General features: G+C 37.0%; 1 protein-coding gene across 2 annotated transcripts in view; it reads left to right on the top strand.

Moving 5' to 3' along the window:
- Positions 1-17,842, top strand: part of DACH2 (dachshund family transcription factor 2) — a 469,220-nt gene extending 451,378 nt beyond the window's left edge. For both annotated transcript variants that reach the window (XM_037061876.1, XM_037061875.1), the window contains exons 11-13: positions 2,843-2,989; positions 5,345-5,410; positions 16,097-17,842. In XM_037061876.1, the coding sequence (XP_036917771.1) occupies positions 2,843-2,989; positions 5,345-5,410; positions 16,097-16,101 (218 nt within the window). In that variant the 3' untranslated portion in view covers positions 16,102-17,842. The remainder of the gene's footprint in view (positions 1-2,842; positions 2,990-5,344; positions 5,411-16,096) is intronic.
- The last annotated feature ends 8,450 nt before the right edge of the window (positions 17,843-26,292 follow it).

Here is a 26,292-nt window from a genome sequence, read left to right as displayed (position 1 = left end):
GGGTGAACGCTTTACCTGAAGTCATATGATTGAAAAGAAAGAGAGGGAAAATTGATATTATGGTTACAAAGTCACATTTCTCCAAGTAATTAGAAATAACAATAACCATAAAAATGCATATATAAAGGCATGCAAAAATGATAAATATATACTACAAATTCCCACCATTTTTCTCTAATTAAAGGATGCTATGTTTTACACTCAAAGTAAATATTCCACTGAACTTCCTTTTAGTTGTAAACCAGAAAATGTTACCTGAATTAAGCAGAAATACAAAGGGATAAGCAAAAGTAGGTTAATTACTAGCCATTATTACCTAAAAGGTAGATCATTCATAAGAATACAAATAATAATACCAATATTAATAACACAAGTAATATAAATAATACAATAATTAAAGACAAATAATAATACAAGAATGAACTTAGTCTTCAGCATACTCACAACTGTAAACTTACTTTTGCCCTCCCTGTACAAACATCATAATATTCTTTGCAGATTAAACACTTAGAATCATGGAATGATAGAGCTGAAACAGAACTTGGAGGTTACTTGTTTTGGTCCTTGACCAACTGTATGGTCCCCAGCATCTGAAACAACTACCTATGTGATCTTTGGCCTTCGGGTTGTGAAAATTACTGGCTGTATAATTTTTTCTTCTGTATTTTAATTGCTGTTCAAGTACAGTTTTCTGCCCTTTCCCCCATCCCAGCCTTCCCCACCTCTCTCCCATCTCCACCCCCTCTTGTTATTGTCCATGTGTCCTTTATACTAGTTCCTTCAAACCCTTCCCCCCAAATTCCCTTCCCACCCACCTCTGGTCACTGTCAGCCTGTTCTCGATTTCAATCTTGAGTAAATAACTTAACCTCTGAAGAACTCAGTTTTCTCAACTAGAAAATGGAGATACTAGTATTTTCTTTGCTGGTTTGTTGAAGGGCTTCAAGGAGATATAGTCCCAGATAAATGTTCATTATAGACTAGGTGCTAAATAAATTTTAAATGTAATATGCTGTGAAATTGTTTATGGAATATGTGGAATTATACTTTTCAAGAGAATCAACATATAGAATGTTTTTGAACTAATAGTTGTACTAGAAGCAAAATTTTGTCTTATAAGAACATTAAGTTATACATTAACTTGAATTAATTTAGATTTCTGATTTAAACAATGTGTTAGAATGCTTTACTGGAATGATGCTAATTATGATTACAATAGCAAAATAGTTTTACATTTAACCTTGCATATAGTCTTTCATCTGAAATAACAGAAGTTGTGCATTCTCAGTGTCTTTGTTCCAAGATTTCCATTTTGTTATTAATTACCTGAGACCTCAGCGTTTTTGTCTCAACTGAACATAAATTTATCTGGGTCACTGGCTCCCAGTTGCTGAAGGTCATTTCTATGAAAAGATGTTGAATTGTGAGATAAATACAATTGAAACCTGAATTATCATCATATTCAGTTCAATCATGATATATTAATTTTATGTGAATACTTTTGACATTTCAAATGTCATATAATTTATAATTTTGCTCAATGTTCCCTGAAAGTTTTTCTATCGCTATAATGTCAGTATGTTAATTTTTCAAAACTGACTTATGAAGAATGTGAAGGTCAGTCTGCCTAGAACCTTGCTATGAATCAGCATATTGCTGGGACCTAATAATTCTATTTGAGAAATTAGCACAGATTTCAACATTTCAGTTTAGAAACAATTGTACATTAAGGCAGTTGAAGTTTCTAATTAAGATGCAGCAAACCGTTAGTAATTTTAGACTGTAAGAAGAATACAACAAGAATTGATCAGAGGAAACGGAGCTGCCACCCCATGAGACAGATTCGCATAGCAATTTGTATTCCACCAAGACAAAGGGGAGGCTAAACTCTGCAGTGAAATTTCCTTCCCATGTTCTCAGTTAGGCCCACTGTAAATGAGGTCTCCCAATTATGCAGTTCTCCTGTAAGGTGGCAGTTCTCAGTCTGTTAGTACCAAGACTACGTCGGGATTCCCTTGCAGTGGTTACCTCGGATGGCGGGGGAAGCCCGGAGTTCAGTCTGAGGGGTTTCCTAGTCCAGAGTATGTGTATCCAGAGTGTTAATGGCTTCAAGGCATTTACTGTCCATAAGGTGGCTTTTGGTTGATAACATGGAGTCCATTTCAGCAGAGAAAGCCCTTCTCCAGATTCACATCAAATGATTCTTTCTTCATACCTTGAAAGTTGAGGTATGATAGTTACTTAGCTCATCGTTACCTTTTCTGCTTATAAAATAATACTGTTGTGCTTTTGCCGGTTGCTTATTTTCATCATGGCTGACAGTTATTCTCTTCAAAATGGATGGATGGGGAGATAAATGCCTTTATCATTAGTAACATCTCAGAGACATACACTTGAACCTGTAACTTTTAAAAGACATACCATGTTTTGCAACCCAATTGATATTTTCTTTTTATTTTACATTTTAAAATGTGGCTAGTGATATCTTGATGAATAATATCTTTCTTGAGAAACTGATAAAATATTTAATGCTATCATTAAATATGTGATGTTAGTCAAAATAGAATACAATTTTTCACCACTGCAATCACCACCATGCAACTATGTGTGTAATTAAAGAGCACGTGCACTGGAACTGCAAAAGCAGAAATGAGTCGGTTTTAAGACTGAACACTCTGTGGTTGAGATAGTGACAATTGGAACCAAAATAACTTAATCATATTTCAACTGATACATTTATATATCTTTCTCTTATCAATACCTATTGTTCATAATCCATCACAACTAGCAACTCTTCTTTCATTCACCAAACCTTTGCAAACTATTTACTTTTCACATTTCAGATACCATGCAAAAGCGCCTGAAGAAGGAGAAAAAAGCCAAGAGAAAACTACAGGAAGCTTTGGAGTTTGAATCAAAGCGACGGGAGCAAGTGGAGCAAGCACTTAAGCAAGCTGCTACTAACGAGAGTGGCCTGAGGATGTTGAAAGGTAATGTCTGATTTGGCCTCATGCACTAAAGGAAAGGAAAACCCGAATGAAAAAACAGGGAGGGTGGGAAGGAGAGGGAAGGGAGGGTGTAAGGGAGGGAGGGAGAAAGGGAGGAAAGAGGCTTTGTCCAAGAATAATTAAAAAATCAATTTGAAGCTAAGCAATTTAAGTCATTAATTAAATCTGTCAAAATAATCTTTATTCCAGGAAATAAACAGTTTCAGAATAAGAAGAAATCCTGCTGGTTTTTGCAGTAAAAAATGTAGTACTTGTAACCTTCCTGCATCTAAACTGTAAATGTTATAGATCCATTCATATTTTTAAAATGCTGATGTTCAAGATTTTTTAAAAATAAGAACTCTATTTTTAAAAGATTTTATTTATTTTTAGAGAGAGGGGAAGGGAGGGAGAAAGACAGGGAAAGAAACATCGATCCACTGTGTCTTGCACGTGCCGGCACAGGAATGGAAACCACAACCAAGGCAACGTGCCAGACGTGGAATGGAACCTGTGACCTTTCACTTTGCAGGACACACCCAACCAACAGACATCCACTGGTCTGGGCTGCTCCTCTATTTTAATGAGCTAAAGAGTGGTGGTTCCTTTAATTAAGGCAGTGTTGAGGATTTTAAGGAGCACCTGGTTGAAAAAGAATGTTGTAAGTAAATCCCCAGAGATCTTTTGAAAGGAGGTGCTTTTGTCATGAAATGTCTTAAAATTACAAACTTTCATTTCCATTTTTAAATATGGAACCCTGAAACACTGTTTTATTTCATGTAATATTCCAGTTCCTCTTTCATAGCATATTGACAGCTCATTTATTTAACTGATATGTGTATATTACCAGGATGAGCCTAAGGATTTTATACACATGTGTAAACATACCCCGGAAACACATATGACACACTCATGAATTAAAAGGCAGGTGCTTCATTGTCCTGTACTAAGAATGAATAAAGGATTTTTACCAATGATCAATTGTATCCTTTCGTTTCCAATGGTTCAAGCCCTTTTTACTATGACTATTCCGGATCATTCTGCTCACAATCAAGAGACAGATCTATAGTGATAATAGATCATTATCTCATGACAACTGTGCCTCATTGAGGCAAAGAAGAAAGAGAATAAATATTAATACAGTAATATTTCATACAACGTACCATGCTAGACAGTGAGAGCCAGCATCTTGACTTCCTTAAGGTTTGAAAAGTGACGTTTCAACCAGCCATGGGACAAATGTTCTGGACATTCTTATGATTTGAGGCCCTGAACTTGGAATTCTGAGGCAGTTTTACCTTTTTTATACACATCTGAAATCCACATGTAAGTGGCCTCCACTCCAGCTCCAGTGTTCTCTATTATAAAGCAAAAGCAGCTGTTTCTACAGCAGGAGAGGTACCTTGTACTCAGATCATTTCCTTCTCATGTTCTTCCTTGATGGTGTTGGGTGATACACTGGCATCTGTTGCCACATTACCCAAGGGTATGTGAGCAAATATGTATATAGAGAAATGTTCATATAAATGGGGCTTTGTATATATGTATAAATTTCACTTAGTCACATTTCATATTAAAATGGAAAAGAAGAGCCCAACCTCTTTTTTCCTTTTCTCAAGTTTTTTTTTTTTTTGAAGCAATTCACATGTCCCTTTGCACCTAGAGCCTATACTGTGGAAAGACCACAAGCTGTAACCTGTGTTGTGGTGTTGGCGTGCTTAACTTAGACAGAATCCCCTTATCTAGCAGATTTTACAAATGAAAACTACAGTATCAGGATAGAACACTTCCACTTATGTGACTGTGTCTATGTTTTTCTTTTTAAAGATTTTATTTATTTATTTTTAGAGAGATGAAAAGGGAGAGAGAAACAGAGGGGGGAAAACATCAATGTGTGGTTGTCTCTCATGTGTCTCCTACTGGGGACCTGGCCCACAACCCAGGCATGTACCCTGGCTGGAAATCAAACCAGTGACTCTTTGGTTTGCAGGCCAGCACTCAATCCACTGAGCCATACCAGCCAAGGCTGTCTTTTTCTTATTCCACAGTGAAGCATGTTATATAATAGTCGGAGAGGATTTTTATGGACAGGTTGTTTTCCTGTGATTTATCTCTAGAGAATGAAATGAAGAAAGAAGTATTTACTATAGACCTGAAAATGTATGCCCAATTATAGAATTGACATACAGTTTCCTTTCTAACATAAAAAACAAATATACATACAAAACACAAAAATGCCACCCAACGTTTTTATGTTATGTATGGGACCAAAGCACTGTCTTACTGATAGTTTTCACTTTAAATGGAATCAGAGGAAAGCAGATTTGTACCTTAATCATGAATGTCACTTTTTTTCAGATACTGGGATCCCAGATATTGAAATAGAAAACAATGGGACTCCTCATGATAGCACTGCTATGCAAGGTACAGTTACAGCATCTTTCTCTCTGTGACTGCTTAATATGTCACCCCTGGGGTGGGGCAGGGGTGGGCCTCTGTTCATAATCTTCATATAAGTAATATAAGTTTAGCTCTTCTTACTTTATAACAGAGTAAGAAGTCTATATTATTTTTAAAAGATTATTTATATCCTCATATATATACACATGCATGTATGTACATCGTGTGGAAATATATTTATAATGTGAGCAAATTTATTGCATATTTAACTGTTAAAAAGATTTACTTTTTTTATGTTAGGTATATTCTAAAAATGCATAAATGTTAATATAATTTGCCTTTTAGATGTATGCTGTAATATGCTTTAAAAATCTCACTAATATTTGCAAATGCCACAGGCATAATAATCATAACCTATTGATTATTTTAAAGTGTTATTGACAACATTTTTATCAACCTTTAAATTTGAATGCTAACTTTAGAGAATTTTAGAAACCACCTAAATATGGATAAAAAAAGCACAATTTCTTAGTTGTAATTTGCAGGATTCCCATAAATGATCAGGTCCTTTAAATATTTTTAAAACATTTCTTACTAAGAAAACAGATGACACAAATCAATATAGAGTCAAAAGCATCTATAATATTTTGACGGCTGGAATTTTTCCAGTGTGATTCTAAGGCAGCTTTTTAGCATTTTGTATGCTGATTACATTTACTTTCACATTTATTGTGAAAATATGTCTCACTCTAATAAAAAAAGGCATCTCCATGAGAAAATGACTTCCTAACTTTCTAAAATGAAGAAGACCATGGGTATATTGCTTGCTGGAGGTTGAAGTAATTGGTACCTTCCCATGGTCTGGTAAAAGCAACAGACCTGGATGTTGATGCGGATCCCGGCCCACGGGTCCATGTGTTGTGGCTGCGATGAACAAATTCACACAGACTGCAGAAGTCCTGTGGAGAAAAGGGGACAGTATGGCCACTTTCTGAGTGAGAGAGGGCCCAGACCCCTGCCTGGACAGGCTTTTGTAACTTTTCTGGGCACATTACATCCAGGATGGTCCTCATTTACTATGCACAGGTTCACTTTAGGCGGTTACTTTTTATAGATAACAAAGGAGAGGAAGTTGCTAATTACTACAAAGAAAAAGGATATTTGCAAATTCAAAAGGAAAAGTGGTTGAAGTGGTTATACTCCATCCCTGGGAGGTTTAGCACAGATTTTAGGAAGTTATTTTAAAGATATGCAGTAAACATTTTCTGCCTCAATTCAGGGTGAGGGAGTTTTAGCAAAAACAAGACTCAAAGCAGCCTAGGTACGATGCAGGCCTGATTCCCCATGGGAGAACCTATCCGCGGGTGTCGGTCCTGTGTGCCAACCTCGCTCCCATCAGTTTTCCGAACCAGGGACTGGGCTGCATTCCTCATGTCACAAGGAATGGTTCCCTATAGGATGTGACCAATAGAGCTATTTGGGTTTATCTGAGAGTCACCCTTTTATGTGGCAGCTTCACCAAATTTGGGAACCCTCATTCATGTAGCTTTACACATTATCTGTACAAAACCAGGAGTGTCAGAGCTCACAGATCTTCTGAGAATGAGTCTGCTTTAGCTGGCCGGATATAACTAATGCATTAACTAGGCACCTTGCTAAATGTGAAAGCATGCGTGTTTAGCTCATTCAGGAAAGCTTTTGCGGTCTTTTATCCCACCTTTGCTTGCCTGCTTTCTTCTCTTGACTTGAAGGCTATGTGTATGTCTGCAAAGCTAATCTGGATGGGACTCGGTGTTTGATCTCTCCGCGCACTGCAGTGAGTTCCATGAAGAAAACTCCAGTCATGGCGGGCTACCACTAGTTGAGGTTGCCACCATACATCAGGGCCAGGACAGGGTTGAATAAACCTGACTCATTTGATCCCTTCTGAATCAGTGATACATGAATATAAACGTGGTCTTTAAGGAACATTGACCTTGACTGCATCCCTCTTTTGATTGGGATGTAAGGTCAGCTGTGGAACTGGAAGGGCAAACGAAACATAATCAACAGGTTGTATCTTGTGATCTTTTATTCTGTGTGTTTAATTTATGTGATGCCTTTAGTACATGGGATTAGCATCTTCCCCACTCTGAAATAAATACAAACTTATGAACTGTCCCATTGGTATTTCATTTCCATGCAACAAACAACACGTATCTTACTCATAGGCAGTTGGTTAATTAGGTGATAAAAGCAAAAGGTACATTCACACTCCATTTGGCACATTTGTTTTTATTTTAATAAAGCCTGTACAATTCAGTTGCCTCCATACTAACTTGTGATTAAGGGAGGACATGTTTAATATCTGTTTTCATTAAACATAATTTGAATAAGTTCTACTAATTTTTGCTGGTTAAACATAAGTGAATTAGATAGACCTTTAAAAGGCTGAAGATCAAACTTATTTTAAAGCTAGGGAATTAACTTTTATTATTTTTATTTCAAATGACAAATGAAATTGTCAACTACTTGTGGTTAGTGTTGTAAATATATGATAGATTAGAATTTCTCTCCTGAACATTCACCTTTTACATTATATTAAATAATCTTGACAAACATGATGAAAATGGAAAAGTACACATTTTTACCTCTCTTAGGATAGAATTTAAGCAGCATAAGTCATAAAGTTCCTATCATCAACTTATGGAATGGATGTCATGTGTTCATATTTCAACATAAACACAATTTAATATATAAAATAAAAAAATAACTGAAAATTATTTATTCTATTATTCAAGGATATTGCTTTCAGGACATAGTATTAGAAGTCATCTTAAATATAATCCACCAAATCAAGCAACTTAAATAATTATCTGAAAAACCCTGGTAGTATTACTTATTAAGATGCTCAGAATTGAAAAACTATGTTTATACGTATTTATGAATTTCAGGAAAATGTACCATACTGGAAAACAAAATGCAAGGCTAACTATTATTTTTCCATTCTTCCTAAAGTTTTTACTCTCATCTGTTATACTTATTTTTCTTTTGTGACTGATTTTAATACCATTTTCATCATTTTCTCTTCCATCACCTACCCATTTTTTAAATAGAAAGATTATTCCCTAACATTGTTTGTAAGGGTCAATTCATGTATGCTGATCCGACGCCATTTCAAAAAAATTCATCTCTATCACAGCGAACAATTCAAGCCCCAGTGAAGTCTTATCTCTTCCTATTGTCAGTACCTGTGCTGGATAGAAGTTTACCTAGTGCTTTCCCTTTGAACTTCAATGAGTTGCATGATGACATCTCCTTAAGAGAGTTTAAAGAGGACTCGGGAGAATGTTGCCTGGCCATCCTGGGAAGGAATAAAGTTATATACAATTTTATGATAATTTCCACTTGCCAGATTCAAACACATATTTGAAATCTAATTAGCTTAGATATCTCATGTCTTTCATGCTTTGGATGTTGTTTGACAGACATGATATCATGCACGGACCATAGTCTGAGGAAAGAATTTGTCTGTTTTGTATTTTAGCAGTCTATGATAGTGACCCTTCCTGAATATTTTAAGGTGATCAAACAGTGAATACACACTCACTTTGATGGCCATGTCCACTATTGCTGGAGATGAAGGATTTGGTGGAATGTGTACAGGGTCCAGCAGAAATGACACCTGCTGGAGTGTGGTTCCTAGGGTCATAATACAGGTGTAATAATTTATAGTTTTAATGAACATTTCACCCAGAATGTCATATGGTGTGCTTGAGTGTGACATTGTTATGTTACAGAATGACATGCTTATGATTTTATAATAAAAGATTTGGTAATAAAACAGGGGCATTATTTGTGCCAGACCCTGTACACTATTACTTTCCTGCCTCGATTCCCAGAACTCAGTGTGGGGCCTGCAAGACAAGTACATCAACCATCTTATCAACCAATCTCTGCTTCACATAAAATAAACATACCCAGTGTCATTAAGTGCACCTTCAGATCAATGATTTTTGCAAATGACATTTGAGTACCATTTGTGTAGTGCATTTCTGCTGATAAAAGCACATTAAATTAGCACAACTACCAATGCGCTGATAAAAACTCAAACCAAACAGTGGTACCATTAGCTAACAAAGTCATATTTTCTCTTTACTGTGTTCTGCCATTTAGTTATTATCCTATTGGAAATCTAATTATAATCCTTTTACTCCCTAGTCAAACTTCACAGTTTTTGCAAGCTTAGCACTGACAAGTGATTTCATTACATTTGATTGCCTGTGCCCAGATTGACTTAACTTCACTTGGAGACCTAAAAGCCCATTCGGTTTCTCAGACTCCCTGTTTGCACATTACAGCAACAGCTCCTTTAATTAATTAGCATGAACAGCAGTAACATGAACTGCTGAACAGAAAATAACATCATTTTATGATCGCAGGGAGACTTCTCCTTTTGCATGTTTATACCTTAGTTAACTTTTGTCTGACTATATCTCATTATTAGGGGCTACTGGAACAGTTGGCAGTGCATGTTTCTTAAATTTGGGAAAATGGACATCATCATCTTAATAATAATAGAGCAAACAAACCTGGTATATGAAGCTTGTGCACTTTAGAAAAGAGACAACAGCCTTCATGGACTTTCTACTAGTGAAATAAAATAAAATAAAAAGTTCAGGGGAGACAATACCATAAAGTACAAGGGCAGAGTGACATATTGTTCCTGTTTCTGCTATTACATTTGTTTGGGAAAACAAAACAAAACAGAAAACTAGGAACTGTCTCTGCAAGGGTAGTGTCAACCTCTGTGATCAATTGCTACACTGGCTTTTTTGGCTGTATGATTGACAATAGCACAAAATTAACACTGGGATATACATTTCCTCTGATATTTTTCTATAAATATGGTGGAATCTTAAGTAATAGCTTATTTTTTTATACTAACACTCCTGAAGTAGATATGAAGTCCAGTCTACATGTCAAAAGTAAGTCAAATTTTGCCCTGGCTGGTGTGGCTCAGGGGATTGAGTGCCAGCCTGTGAGTCAAAGGGTTGCTGGTTTGATTCCCAATCAGGGCACATGCCTGGGTTTCTGGTCAGGTTGCCAGTAGGGGGCATGTGAGAGGCAATTACACATTGATATTTCTCTTCCTCTTTCTCCTTCCCTTCCCCTTCTCTAAAAATAAATAAATGAAATCTCTAAAAAAAGTAAATCAAGTTTGGAAAGCTTAACCTACTTAACCTTTTCTTCCATCTGAACCATTTTTTTTTTGTTTTAAAAAAATGTGGGGGCTTACTCTGCCATTATAGACTGAGCACTCTAAAATATAACGTGCATGATCTTATTGATGCACAACTTGGTTAAGATGCCACTAAGAATTCAAAGCAAAGTGACTAAAGTATCATTTGAGTCTAAAAGCAAATAACACATTTTTTTTTAATCTGGGGGAATGCTCCCTGACTTTACTCATGCTTTCTTTCTTTCTTTTTAAATTGTATTCTATTGATTATACTATTACAATTATAAAGATTTTTCCCCCTTTGCCCCCTTCACTCAGCACCCCCCCCCAGTCCTTCAGGCAATCCCCCACACCATTGTTCACGTCCATGGGTCATGTGTATAAGTTATTTGGCTACTCCATTTTCTATACTGTGCTTTATATCCCTACTGCTATTCTGTAACATCCTATTTGTACTTCTTAATCTCCTCACCTCTTCACCCATCTCTCCCTCCCCTGTCCCATCTGGCAACCATCCAAATGCTGTCCATACTCAAGATTCTATCTCTATTTTTCTTGTTTGCTTAGTTTGATTTTTAGATTCAATTGTTGATAGATATGTACTTTTTGCCATTTGGTTCTGATGGTATTGCTCTGATCATAGTCCTGAACTTGTTTTTCCTAAATAAATCCCTTTAACGTTTCATGGAATAAAGGTTCGCTGATGATGAACTCCTTTAGTTTTACATCATCTGGGAAACTCTTTGTCTGCCCTTCGATCCTCAATGATTGCTTTGCTGGGCAGAGCAATCTTGGTTGCAGGCCCCTGCTTTTCATGACTTTGAATATTTCTTGCCAATCCTTTCCTGCATACAAAGTTTCTTTTGAGAAATCAGCTGACAGTCTTATGGAAGTTCCCCTGAAGGTAACTAACCGCTTTTTTTTTTGCTGCTTTTAAGATTCTCTCTTTATCGTTAACCTTTGGCATTTTACTTATGATGTCAAAAATACACACATTATATTTTACAGTGTAATTTAATATAAATATGTATAATATATAACTTTTCACATATATTTGTACTATGAAAGATATATCAATATGTATATTCTTACCCATTATCTCAAAATCAACCTGAACTGCAAATAGTCTTCCTTGATTCGCTACATCCTTTTCTTCTCTCTTTGCTACTTGCTTGGAAATCTTTAACAACACTCCTCCAAAAAAGCTTAAGATGCTATGCCTAAACTTATTGCAAGCAATTACTGTTAAGCTCAGTTTGTCATTGCAGAAGTTGGTAGAACAGCAATGAAATTGCCGCTAGGAGCAAGTAAGAGGACTTGAAATGATAAATCACCTATGATTTCTTGTCATGTATGTGATATGACAAGAAAAATTAAAAGGAGAGCAGATAGAATTTCTCTATAGGGTTTTCTACCAACTCCAACAGACTACTTCCTGCCCTACTGTCATTAATCATTAATTTCCCTCCCATTTCTTGTCTTGTACCATGTTGGAAGATATACACAGGCACTCTAATATTCCTATTTTAAAGTGGAAATGTTCTTTTGTAAACTGTACAGCATGTCAGAGATTAGAGAAATTGTGAGAAATGGGACCTTTTCCTCTTAAATGCTTCTTTGAAGAGTAGGAACATTTTACCACCCAGAGAAACCTCTGCTGAGCCACCATCACAGAGTGGGGAAGGCTCTAGCACTCCACCACACCTGTGATTGAGCATATTTCTCTAAAGCAGTAGTTTTTTTCCTCTGGTATGTTTCTCTAGATGGCCCGAGATTTTTGCTTTCTTCCCCAGGAAGTATTCATCTCTCACTTTCTTTATCCTCCACAAGTTTTTTTTTTTTCAAATCATGATTGATGGTACCTCCCAGACCATGTGCTTTGTCTGTCAAATACCTGTCAGGTTATAGCACAAAATATTCTTCTAGTTATTTCTTGGAAGAATGTGAAAAGCTTACATCGTGTGAAATTTAGGGCCTAGTTGCCATGGCGCTGCTTGCAGTGCTTATCATTGGATTGTTAACAGAATATTTTTGATGACTGAAAGTCTGTCACACTAATTGTGATGATGGTAAAAATTTTATCTACAGATCTCAGTTACAATTCTACTTATATCTCACTCACATAATAGATGATGTTGTAGTTGTAGTGATAGCAAGATGGTAAGGTTTTTAGACCAAAATAGGTTGTTCTGCTAGTTGGCATTTTGAGGTATACAAAAGTAATGTATTAATTAAAACATCTTTCTGACTATGATCTAGAAAGGTTGTTTAACTCACCTTTTATAACTGCTTAACCAGTTACTTTATGCCTCATTCTCTTTACATATGTAATACAATTTTTAAGCTTAAGATTCACCCTATCCCAGGTAGATATGAGAAACACAGAAAAGGAAAGCCTTTCTCTGATTAAAAGTTTGTCTTATTATTTACTTTCACATTTTTCAATTATATTTATTTATTTTTAGAGAGGAGGAAAGGGAGGGAGAAAGAAAGGGAGAGAAACACCAATGTGTGTTTGCCTCTTGTATGCTCCCTACTGGGGACCTGGCCCACAACCCAGGCATGTGCCCTGACTGGGAATCAAACCGATGACCTTTTAGTGTACAGGCCATCACTCAATTCACAGAGCCACACCAACCAAGGCATATTTGTGTTTTAATTAAGGAAGCAACCTAGATGCCCATCGGTCAATGACTGGATCAAAAAACTATGGTACATTTACACAATGGAATTCTATGCTGCAGAAAGGAAGAAGGAACTACTACCCTTTGCAACATTATGGATGGAACTGGAAAGCATTATGCTGAGTGAAATAAGCCAGGCGGTGAAAGACAAATACCATATGATATCACAGTTAACAGGGATCTAAACAAAACAAACAAGCAAGCAAAATATGACCAATGACACTCAAATATGGAACAGGCTGACAGGGCCCAGAGGGGAGAGGGGAGAGAATCATAGGGGAAAAGGGGATGGACTCACATGAACAAGTATAAAGGACACATGGACAATAACTAAGGGTGGGGGGTGGAAATGGGAGGGAGGCAGGGAGCATGGGGCGGGGGGTGGGCAGGGTTGGGAATATAAGACAGAAAGCTGTACTTGAACAAGAATTAAATTAAAAAATTATTTTAAAAAAAGAAAACAGGCACTATTTTCATAGAAGGCTGTGACAATAGGCCATTGTTGTCACACCACTTTAAAAAATAGAATTACCCCTGGCTGGTGTAGCTCAGTGGATTGAGCACAGGCCTGAGAAGCAAAGGGTAGCCAGTTCGATTCCCAGTCAGGGCACATGCCTGGGTTGTGGGCCAGGTCCCCAGTATGGCACACATGAGAAGCAACCACACATTGATGTCTCTCTCTCTCTCTTTCTTCTTCTCACCCCCTCTCTCTAAAAATAAATTAAAAAAAAAAAAACATTTTAAAAAGTAGAATTACTCTGGTGCTGCCACATTTATTGGCACATAAAATTTGTGCTGTGTGATTCTTCTGTGCCAAGTTGCTCATTGTAGATGGAAGGAGGAGTTGATAGCCCAAAATTGGAATAGTCAGGGGAAAAGACAATATTTAGTGTTTGGATAGCCCAGAGAACTTTGTGCTTCCTCAGTGGTAACCATTCAGTAACAAAGAGGACCTGGTCCTCTAGCAGGGATATTCCCATGTGATAGGTAAGGAAGATATCATGACCCCTGTTTTGTGAGTATGGAAATAACCTAAGAGAATTTAATTGGCTTGCAACTGACGATGGGTTCTAACACATAAGGGTCTAAAATCCCTCTCCAATTGCTCTTACTATCATTCCGTATGATAGTGCCACTATCTCTACACACCTGTGAAAATCTGTCATAGCTAGCAGGATACATTGAGTGGAGTATAATATTCCCACGCAAAACAACCCATAAGGGGTGGAGGGATGGCTTCACCAGTGTGTAGTTAATTAACCAGGTATAATTTAATAACTTCTGTCTTAGGACTTGAAGAGATTGGGTGAGGGTTACACAAATACCATACATCTGTCTTCTCTATTTAAAACTGTCTAGAGCACCTGAAATAGTAATAGAAAGAAAGTGTCCTATTTGTGGCTAAACTCATATCGCCCTATCAGAACTAGAACTTAATAGATACTCAGTTATAGAATTTTAAGCCAGAATTCTTTACTGTGGGTCATTAAGATAAATTTTTATTTGTTTGTTCTGGGGAACTTCTTTCTCATGTACAGTAGCCATGTAACATTGATTTTGAAAATCAAAGTGAATTTAAAGAAAGATATTCTTTAGAACTTTATATAGAACTCTTTCTTCCTTAAAGTCCCCCGACAATGTATGATTTACTTGTTTACTGTCTGAGCATTAACATTGGTCATAATCCACATACCAAAGATGGCAGCTACTTAACCCTAATAATGTAAATGGTTAGTTGGGCAACATTCTTACCAAATTCTCTGTTAGCTTTTTTAAAAGCATCATGAATGTTTCTTCTCTGTTTCCCTATTCTCAGTTGACTCAGAACTTGGGTGCAGAAGATGGCTGGTATTTTAAAACATGGTGGGGGTGCCTCTCCTGAGATTGTGAGTCTTGAGACACAGAAGGATCAGATTTGATTGGGGCAGCGTTATCTGTAAGCTGTTCCCTGGAAAGAAAGATCGGGAAATTACCAGGAAAAAAAAGAGAAATTATTGGTAAACTATTGCCATTAGTTCACAGATAAGTTAGCTACTCAAAAGAAACATCTGCTACCCCAAAGCATGGCAGTGATGAGAAAACTATTAGTTCTTAAGAAAATCCCATTATTTATACAGGTGAATAAGAGGTGAGGAAACACCGGGGAAGAAAGCCATGAGTCCTGGGTAGGAAAAATAATTTTTTCTAACCATAAATTTAAACCTTCAAAAAACATTATGGACACAGTTCTTGGTAGTTTCAAAAAGCAGTGAGAAATTACTTTTAAACAACCATTATGTCAGGGAAGGAAACCTCATCCTGAGGGGAAATTGTAATCATCAACAAAGGTTTCAACTCACAAAATGGTGTGGATCTTCAGTCTGTGAAGGGGAAAAGAAACCTTTCTAAATGCCTTGCTTATTAAGCTAGTCACACACTTCACTGCAGGCTGTAAAGCAGTGGAACATGCATAAGGGGCTCATAAGCATATTTTAGAGTTAGGAAATATCATTTACACCATTTTTATGTTGTCAATATCACCCCCAGAGATTAAGCATTCAACTACTGTAAATCTACAGTTTTGCTCACCTTTGTATAATTTCATTTTTAATAGAATGAGACTTATACATCAAGGAATATATGATGAAGGAATAAACCAAATAAAATAATACTTTTCTTGTGCATGGATTCATTGAATTGATGAACATAGATAGCTTGGCAAAATACTACAAAACCAGTTTGTGGTTTTCAGAGTTCATTGAGTACATTTTGGATTTGTTTTTGTTGGAATGAAATTTTGATTCGCTTTTTTTGTTTTCTTTGCAGCCTGAACGCTGATGCCCGAACTCCAACTGATCATAGGCACAAATAGCGATCTGTGGCAGTTACCTGCTTCTCTAGTGTTGTAATTCTTTAGCATTCATGCTCAAATTGTTAAACTATGGAACTGTCAGTTTCTGTTTGTTTATTACCAATAAATAAAACCTTGCACGTACAGGCAAAATGTGCTAGAGAATGGGCTTTCCACACTTTTAGGGGATAATCATAATGATGATTACAATATTGTTACTTTGAAAACCCCTTTTTTCCACACAGCAGGTTAGTGGGGTAAGTAGGTGGAAGAAGTTTTTAGACAGAGAAAATGCTACGTCTAAATGGTGTGGCAGACACAGCCACTTCAAGCTGTGATTCCTATGAAATAGCTTTCTGTTTGGCTGACCTGGGCTTGAACAGGAATGATGTGAGAGGGTAATCCATTTGTGCAAATGATCAGTATATGTTATGACTGTTTTAGAGCTCATCTTTCTAAAAGATACATGTTGCTTGTGGCACTCTCTAAGGGAATAGAGAGAGGTCCAGTTTGTAGATATCACCATGGCCAGTTCTTCTTTTCATCTGTAGATGGCGGAGCAGTTTACTTAATCCCCTTCTACTAGCACATTCCTAATCTGTAAAGAAGGCGGTGATTATAAATACATGCCCAAACTACTGAAAACACCCCTTGAATTCTTTTCTGCTGTCCTCCCATTTCCAATCCTGCTTCTTCTTTAGTAAGCTATTATCAAACAAACAACAATAAATCTGTAAGCATATGCAAGGAAAAAGGCAGATATGATGGGTCGGTCACATCACAGGTACTTTCCTTTGCTCACCCTCTGGTTTACACACAGCAAGATGCCTAAAATGTTCTAATGATTAGAACCAAATGGGTTGTTTAGCTTGAATTGTCCAGGAAATGGCCTCACATATCTTTAACTGTTTACTTAATGGAGACTTGGCCAAAGGCAGATGACAAATACCTGTCATCATTATTTTCATGACTCCTAAGAATCAAATAGAGCACTATTACAATATATTCAATGGTACTCGAGTGATCGAAACAATCTGATGCCCTTCCTGAAGTGCCCACCTTACCCAAGCAAAATCTGATCCACTCTGTTATTCTTACATGTGCTTGAAAATGAGGTTGTTGTAACAAAAGCACCACTCATTTTATGAAAAAGGCCATAATCACTTCCCTGTGGCACTACGTGCCATTTCTTCTGGAATGGCCACCTATACCCTACACACTTCTAAATATGACATCACTTCATATTAATGTGACATTCCAGTCATTTCATGCTCTGAAAAACTTTCTTGTGTGGCACAGGCATTTGGCTTCTCGTACTTTCTAGAGCCTGCAGAAGGAGGTCTACTTGTATCTACTTTAACTGAAGTTAGTGTAATAATGCAAATTAGAAGTATGTCATGGAGGAGGGCTGGGGCATTTAAATAAAATTTTTAAACATTTTATGAATGCCAAATATAATACCCAGAAAAGTCTCATTATTTGACAAGCAAACAGCATTTATTTAACTATAGGAGACATTGAACAACATTTTCAAATGAACCAAGTCACTTAAAAACAAACTAGTGTCTTTCTCCAAATAGGTATGTTTAACTGACTTTGGTTGAACTATTATACATACCTGTGTTTTTTCTGGCCTTTTCCCCCATACCTGCCTTTATTATGACACCCGATTTTAGCTTTTTCCTTTTCATCAGCCTCAGATACACAGGGTCCAGCAGAAGTAATGCCTGCTGGAGTGTGGTTGGTAGGGTAATAATATGGTTGTGATAATTTATAGTTTTAATCTGAACACTTCACCTAAAATATCACATGGCGTGCTTGAGTATGATGTTGCTATGTTACAGAATGACATGCTTATGATTTTGTGATCAAATATTTTGTAATTAAAAGGGATGTTATTTGTGCCGGACCCTGTATATGAGAGATTCACACATTTAAATTTGAAAGAGTCAGGTGTTGCTGTTTTTGAGATAACTCAGCTGATCCGCAGAGGCACATCCTTGGTATGGAAGGACTGTATGGGCCTTTGTCCTTATTTTTAAAATGGTCATATTTGTGTCTCAAATTCTCCCTTATACTTATCTAATAAATCTTAAAGCACTGAATTTCAGTTCTCCCCAAATGTCAGTGGGTGTCATTCCTTGCAAGTTCCCAAGCTCCCTCTACGAAGAGGCTTAGTTCCTCATTCTTCCTGGTCTTTAATCTTGTTTACATCCAAAATACATATTACATCATCTCTGCTTGAACTCCAGACCAAAACCCTCTTAAAAACACGAAACATCCAATTACAAATTAGCTGTTTTCTGTTCCTAATGAAGTGAGTAGCCTGGGTCCGGATTAAAATTCAGCTACTGCTCTCCTCTGTTTATGGTGCCAGATGTTTCTGTTTTATCTAGGAGTTTACTCTGACAGCTAGTACTAAATGATAAATCACTCATATTGCAGCCGAAATGCATTCAGAAATGGAAATGTGGCGAACTTTGAGATTGCTCCAAGGGCCCGTGTCAGTTACCAGGTCAGCGTTGGCTCCTTCCTTAGGATCGCTCAGTACTGGTACCTGTGAAACATTAACACAATGCTTCAATGTTAGCATGTGACACGAAAGTCTATTTTGCTACTATTATACACTAAGTTAGGAGCAAAACTTTTACTACTATGAAATCTCACTTTCATTGTATTCTGTATAGAAAAATGGAATCATAGTAATATTGTCTTCTTTTTGCTGGCCTCGTTTTTCTTTGGATTTTTGAGCCACTGTTGGAAACAGTTCGTGATAGGCCTTATAAACTGGCACATTTAATGATGTGGGCAGAAATGTTTGTCTTTTTTATAAGGTATATAATTAAACATGATAAACAAGGGAGATTTTCCAAAATTTCGTTTTTTTCTAAAGGGCAGTGATGATTGCTTTGTGGCATTTGTTACTAGGATTATGTCCCATTTGTTTCACTGGGTATTAGTTTTGTTTTGTGATCACTTTCAAGTTTGTAATGTTTGCAGTTTCTGTTGTGTGAGTTAAGCAGTTTAGCTATTTTGTATACATTTCAATCCTGGTAAAATGAGTGTCTGCCTTTTGATGTTGAAGAACTTCCCTTTGACATTTAGACATTGTGTACAGAGGATGAGGTAGGCTGGAAAACTGAGCAACTATCTGGTGAATTTGATCAGAATAAATATTCTCAGATACCACAAAGGAATCTGAACAATTCTCTGGGGTGGCAAATGACCAGGGAGTTTTCAAAAATTCAAGTTTTGTTTTCTTCTGGTCACTGGAAGTATTCAGATGAATTTCATAGGCCTTTTGTCTGGTTGCCCTGAAATGAACTCTGACCCCCCAGGTCATGTCAGCAGCATAAACACAAATTGTTTTGTTCTTCTATCCCTTACCATACCCTTATTTTTGGTTCGGAGGTACTATCCAGAAAATTCCCCAGACACTCTGCAATTACCTTCTACACGAAAATAATAAATATTTTGAAGATGTTATACACAAGACTCAAAAAGGATGTATCTCCCTCCTGACAGTGCTAAACTTTGACATGACTGAATTAGTATTTTAGGCTTGGCTGATCAGTCCAACAATGAAAATATAGTCTCTTTTCTATGTGAAAATGACACATTTCACTCAGACACATAGACTTTAAGTGTTTCTTAAGAATGGGTGATGGATTTGTACTGATCATCCACATTTTGTTTTCTGGTTCTTTTGTGACTAATTTTTATGAGGTTGCTAGCTACAGCCTGAGACCCTAACCCATGGCAATAGAAGAGAGAAAGGCTAGACTAAAAGAGGTAGAGACATTTTTTGAAAATTAATTCCAATTAGAGTTTTTCCCCACACCATCAAATATTTTCTAACCCTGGAAAGGCATGGGTTCTTTTGAATACCAACATTTCCATAGATATTGGTTTGACCCAACACTATGGTTAAAATCAGAATCAGAACTGGAAAAGAATCACACAGTCTCCCGGTTAACTTGAGGAGAGAAAATGCTAAGTATTCAAAGCTGTCATTCCCTTATGTCATGACTGGACACTCCTTTCTCTCTGTTTTGGCGTAGTATGGGGATCTCAAACATCACCATTATGTCCAAAAAGCAAAAGCAATGTAGATAACTATACACATCATTGTTTATGAAAAGAGTCATAATATGTCAGTGCTGTGGAAAGAACAGAAGCTGTAGCATGAAGCTGGATGGAATCTGTGAAAATGGATGCATTGACACATAGGAATGCTCCGAAATTTCAACTTTTATTGATACTGAATGAAGCCTGTCACATCACGTCATTTAGGTTCCTGAAGATGGGTTAGTATGTTTAAGCACGGATCTGACTTATTCCTCTGAAGAATTAACTTGCTTTCTGTTTTTTAAAGGAGGTAACTTACACTGTTTAACAATGGGAGAACAGCTGTGCTCAACCTGACTTGACATTAACGAAGATGCTCATCGTTCCAGTTTATCTCTGAAACTCTTCAACATGGAGTTATTGCAGTTGTGTTTATCAGCAAAGCTTTGTTTACTGAAGCAGCTATTCAACTTATATTGTGTTATTAAAAAAAGGAACGTGTGTACATTTAAAAAGCAATGATGTGAACTTTGTCCTCGCATTAGTTTGACCAGTTTAAGGATATGAGCTAAATCCTCATAGCTTAAGTATCTTGACCATATTTGATGCTTTTCTATGCTCACTTCAGCTTGGCTTTTTGTCTTTTAAGAAAAAGAAATTTGGTAGTGTGTTAGAGACTAGAAACATATGTACGGTTTCTCTGTTCTACCATATATTAAGTTAAAGTACACCTTCTTTGTTTAAAATGTACTTGCTAAACTTCAGCATAAATAAAAGCATTTTGACTTTGTCAGTTGTCACTAAGTTTTTATTTTCAAGTTGCCAACTGCAGTCCTTGAAGAAGAGTCATGGCGCAAATGAAATATAGGACCTGGGAAAGCATTTGACAAGCTTTCTGCAGTTTGATTATTTTCAAACAAATATTACATGGTATTTTCAGCCCCCCTGTTTCAATAGGCCAACAGTAGCTTCCTCACTTGTTCTACAGAATCACACAAGACTTCCTGTTTCTGGCTGTGTGTGCTGAGCGAACCTACTAGAAGGAAGTCTAGCAGACCTGAGACACAGGAAAAGTGTGATGAGTGAAGACTAAAAAATGTTTTCTGAATATGTAGTATTTCTAAAACTTTCTTCTCAAACCACCTTCAGTAGAGGATAAAAAGAAAGAAAGAAAACAAAGGAGCTTATATCTACTCTGGCCCAGAGAAATTCCAGGCATCCATATCCAAATTTCCATTATACCTAATGCAGGGGTGTCGAACTCGTTTTCACCAGAGGCCATATCAGCCTCACGGTTACGTTCCAAGGGTTGAATGTAATTTTAGGACTGTATAAATGTAACTACTCCTTAACTAGGGGCAAGGAGCTTGCTGCTGCCACCAGGTAGAAACAAGGTATGGGCCAGATAAAACAAGGTGGAGGGCCTTGTGTTTGCCACCTGTGACCTAATGAAACAGCAAGGCTACATATTTTTGTCAAAAGCCCAATGCCATAGACCTGTCCTACAATTGACCTCATCTGCCTTCACCTTCTCTTTGGTTAAAATCCCGGAGCCTACCCAACTTCTGGTGACCAAGCAACCTGTCAGTTTTTCTGGTTTACTCCTCACCCTACCTTGTAAAAGATATGTTGCACCCCACAGTGCTGCTAGCCAGTCAGGCCAAAACTGGAAGCCTTGTACTTTGGAACCATGCTGCTTAATTCTGTACATGTTTTGCCTCACTATCACCTCTTCACCATTCATATTTAGGAAAATTTTAAGATTTTTGAGAAGGTCCTGGCTGCTGTGGCTGAGTGGATTGAGTGCCAACCTGCAAACCAAAGTGTTGCTGGTTCCATTCCCAGTCAGAGGACATGCCTGGGTTTCCGGCCAGGTCCCCAGTCAGGGGCGTGGGAGGGGCAACCACACGTTGAGGTTTCTCTCCCTCTCTTTCTCCCTCCCTTCACTTCTCTCTAAAAATAAATAAACAAACTCTAAAAAAACACATATAGACTGACTGAAATAACTTTGTAAGAAACTATGTAAAAATCTACAACCACCAAGTAAACACGGAATCAAGGAAAGGCCATATTCAAAACAGTGTTTGTATCAATTTTAGAAAGGTCAAAACTGATATTGAAACAAAATTTTGCCACTTCAACTTTAACTGATTGGAGGAAAGCTACCTTAAATCACACACAAAGCTCCTTATTGAAAATGATACAAATCCTTCAGATGTTACAGGTAATGTAAAATGAATGCACAGTTTTATCCCCATTTGCACTTACATGCACACATGTGCGACACACTCAGGATACACACACAAAACACATCTACTTATATTTGTAAATAAATGACTGAAATCAAATATGAACTTTTAATTTTTCTACCTGATTCAATTCTCTTTGGGGATATATGAGAAGCTAAGTTATGATATCTGAAAAGAAAGTCAGGTGTGAAAGTAGTTGGCTCCCATTGGGAAGGGTGGCAGTCATTTTATCATATTGATGCCTAGAGGTGGGTGATGATCCTGAAGCTCGGCTCTTTGATAGTTTAAATAATAAGTCCCCTTTATCAGCCTCATCCCGGCCATATAATAATTTGCCTTTTTATGCTTTATCTCAGTTACATGCCAGTTCTTCTCTAGAGTATATAGTTTTAAGCTAAAGATAGTAGAACCAGGAATACATATCTGGGACCCTGTTTTAAGTCCTGATACAAGATTAGAAGTGTGGATGGTTGAAATTCCAGCAAAGCAAATGTACTGATTTAACAATGATGAGGCTGCATAGGATGTCAAGCATATTTATTAAAATCTTTGTAATGTATCTATGCTCCATCAAGAAGTTCCCATAATTAAATCACAGAGCTGTGGTGACCAGTATGCACTGCAATAAGCTCAAGTGCAGTTGAAATCAGCTAATAAACTTCTCGGGCCATGCCATGATAATTCATTATGTTGTGATTGAGTCTTCACCTTTGGATGCCTTTGTTTTAAAAGATTATTTTATTTTATTTTATTCTATTTAGACAAAGAGGAATGGAGGGAAAAGGAAGAGAGAGACATCAATGTGTGGTTCCCTTTCTCCTGCCCCCTACTGGGGACCTGGCCCGCAACCCAGGCATGTGCCCTGACTGGGAATCCAACTGGTGATTCTTTGGTTCGCATCCAGCACTCAATCCACTGAGCTACATCAGCCAGGGCTGGATGACTTTCTTCTAAACAAGTTAAACCCATAATACTTTACATAAAATTTAAGCTAACAATATGGTAGATCTTGTCTTTTGGGTGTTATTTGAACTTAGCAGGATGTGAAACTTTTTAAAATTCCAGAGCAACAGGAACACACGAAAAAAGAAAAATCTGTCATAAATAGTCAAACTAGAGAATTAAAATTAAAAAGCAAGTATTTAGGTGCAAGTCAATGTCTAACATTGAAAATAATTCTTTATACTACAAGAAACTTCCATTATGGCTGAGGCAACAGGGTTTACAATATAAATAGTTAGAAGTCACTCCAAATGGTAAATAATTAAAATGCAGTGTGTATGGTGCAAAAGCTAAAGGAGAAAGAACATGTTATAGGTACAAATAATGGGTCAGCATTATTTAACTTTAATAGGGCTCTAGAGAACAAGACGGACTGAGGGGTGAAGGGCAAAGAGAAGACATCTGCACCAGCCAACTCTAACATTAAGAATTTAGAGTAGTGTGTCCGGTCCTTGGCACCATGAGGAACCCACTAAAAGGAAGCACCAATTTTCATTCAACTCTAGTGGGAGACAAGATTTGATGACGTAAGACAGGAAGAAATTATCAAATCCCTTGAATAGAAAGCCATGAGCATATCACAGGAACCCAGCATCTGAGAGATTAATATGAGAGGAGTGTGGGATGGGTGGAGTGGACGATGGTACAGGAGGGCAGACAGGTACATGTCACAAAGTAACATTTTTCTATTTTGCTCTACCTATTTCTAATTTAAGAGCAGTATTTCTGGTAATTAAGGAAACACACTTGCTATCAATTTTCACAAAACACATATATACAAATATATAATACTTAAGTTTTTCACCTTTTTTTCACCCAGCACCGAACCCCCTCTTCTTTGATAGCTACCGGTAACTACCAGTTCAATGTAACTCTGAGTCTGTTTCTATTTTGATTATTTTTTCTTTAAATTGTACATATAAATGAGATTATGCTATTTGTCTTTCTCTGATTTACTTCACTTGTCACGATACCCTTTAGGTACACTCATGACAATACAAAAGGTAAAATTGAATTATTTGTATAGCTGAATAGTATTCCATTGTGTAAATGTACCACAGTTTTCTTATCCACTCATCTACTAATGGGCATTTGGGCTGCTTCCAAATCTTAGATATTGAAAATAATGCTGCAATGAATAAAGGGGCACATATATTCTTTCAAATTAGTGTTTTGGTTTTCTTTGGATATATTCCAAAAATTTGACTCATCAGGTTATAAATAAAAGGTTTAAAAATAGATTAGAATTGTTAATATGTGGGAATTTTAGCTTATGGATTAACTGGCTGTTACCTGAAATTTAACTGTCAACACTTTTAACCGCTAATCTTAGAATCCAAACAGTGATTTCTTTCCTTTGCTTTCTCCGATTTATCCAATAATAAAAACTTTTTCTTTTTTTAAAATATTTTATTTATTTATCTTTAGAGGGGGGAGGGAAGGAGAGAAATATCAATGTATGGTTGCCTCTCATGAGTCCCCTGCTGGGAACTGGCCTGCAACCCAGGTATGTGCCCTGACTGGGAATCGAACCGCGATCGTGTGGTTCGCAGGCCCGAGCTCAATCCACTGAGCTACACCAGCCAGGGCTAAAAACTTTTTCTTGAACCTCATGTTTTATCATTGGTTTTAATAGTTTTTATTAAAGTATATTTCTCTCTTCAAGAAAAAAATTTTTCTGTGTATATTCAAGCTTCACAGGGCTGATAGTACATTTTGATCCTCTTGTTTTTTTCATGCGTTGATAGCTTTGGCATTCTTAAGTCTTTACACTTTTGTTGCTTCTCAGATCTGTATGCCTAGGTTACCAATCATGAAGGTGGCTTTCATTTTTAAGACAGAGTGTTTATTCCATTGTATAAATGTACCACAGTTTTTTGATACATTCATGTATTGATGGGCACTTAGGTTGCTTCCAGCACTTGGCTATTGTGAATTGTGCTGCTATGAATGTTGGGGTGCATAGTTCCTTTTGAATTGCTGTTTCAGGGTTCTTAGGGTATAATCCCAGCAGAGGAATTGCCAAGTCAAAAGGCAGTTCCACTTTTAGTTTCCTGAGAAAATCCCAAACTGCTTTCCACAGTGTCTGCATCAGTCTGCATTTCCACCAAGAGCATGGATGGAACTGGAGAGCATTATGGTAACTTAAATAAGCCAGATGATGAAAGACAAATACCATAAAACCTCACCTATAAGAGGAACCTATCAACAAAACAAACAATGAGCAAAATACAGCCAGACACATTGGAATTAAAGACAAACTAACAGTAACCAGAGGGGAGGGGGGAGAGGATAATGGAGGGGAAGAGGGAAAGGGTTTTCAGAAACATGGACAAAACCAAGGGGGGTGGGATCAGGGGAGGGAGGTGGGGGGGGTGGGGGGCATGGTAGTGGGAAAGTGGAGACAACTGTACTTGAACAACAACAAAAGAAGACAGAGTATTTACTGGTAATATATATTTTATATAGCTGTGGCTTGTAGTATTGTTTTTCCGATTTCACATTTGCTATCCCTCACAATATACCTACTAATACTGTGCAGGACATCCTGCTGTTGATGCTTTGGCCGTACCTACTTATAATCTGGGGTTTGTAAGGATTCCCTGTCAATTTTTTGAAAGATATGATCCTTTCTTTCCCTTATCATGTGTTTTTTGTTTTAGGAAGGTTGTTATGGGGATACAGATATTATATAGCTGCCTCACTGACAACACCGGCAGTTTTTAAAAATTATCTTTGTATTAATCTGAACATTTATTTTTTATTTTTATTGTGGTAAGAACACTTAATATGAGCTATACCTACTTAACAATTTTAAGTTCACAACACAGTATTGATTAAATATAAGGACA

This window comes from Sturnira hondurensis, unplaced genomic scaffold (assembly GCF_014824575.4).
Source record: "Sturnira hondurensis isolate 20B ecotype Veracruz unplaced genomic scaffold, ASM1482457v3 Scaffold0013541, whole genome shotgun sequence".
Classification (NCBI taxonomy): domain Eukaryota; kingdom Metazoa; phylum Chordata; class Mammalia; order Chiroptera; family Phyllostomidae; genus Sturnira; species Sturnira hondurensis.
The sequence above is the reverse complement of the archived record's forward strand: the minus strand, read 5'-3'. Positions and strand labels throughout refer to the sequence as shown.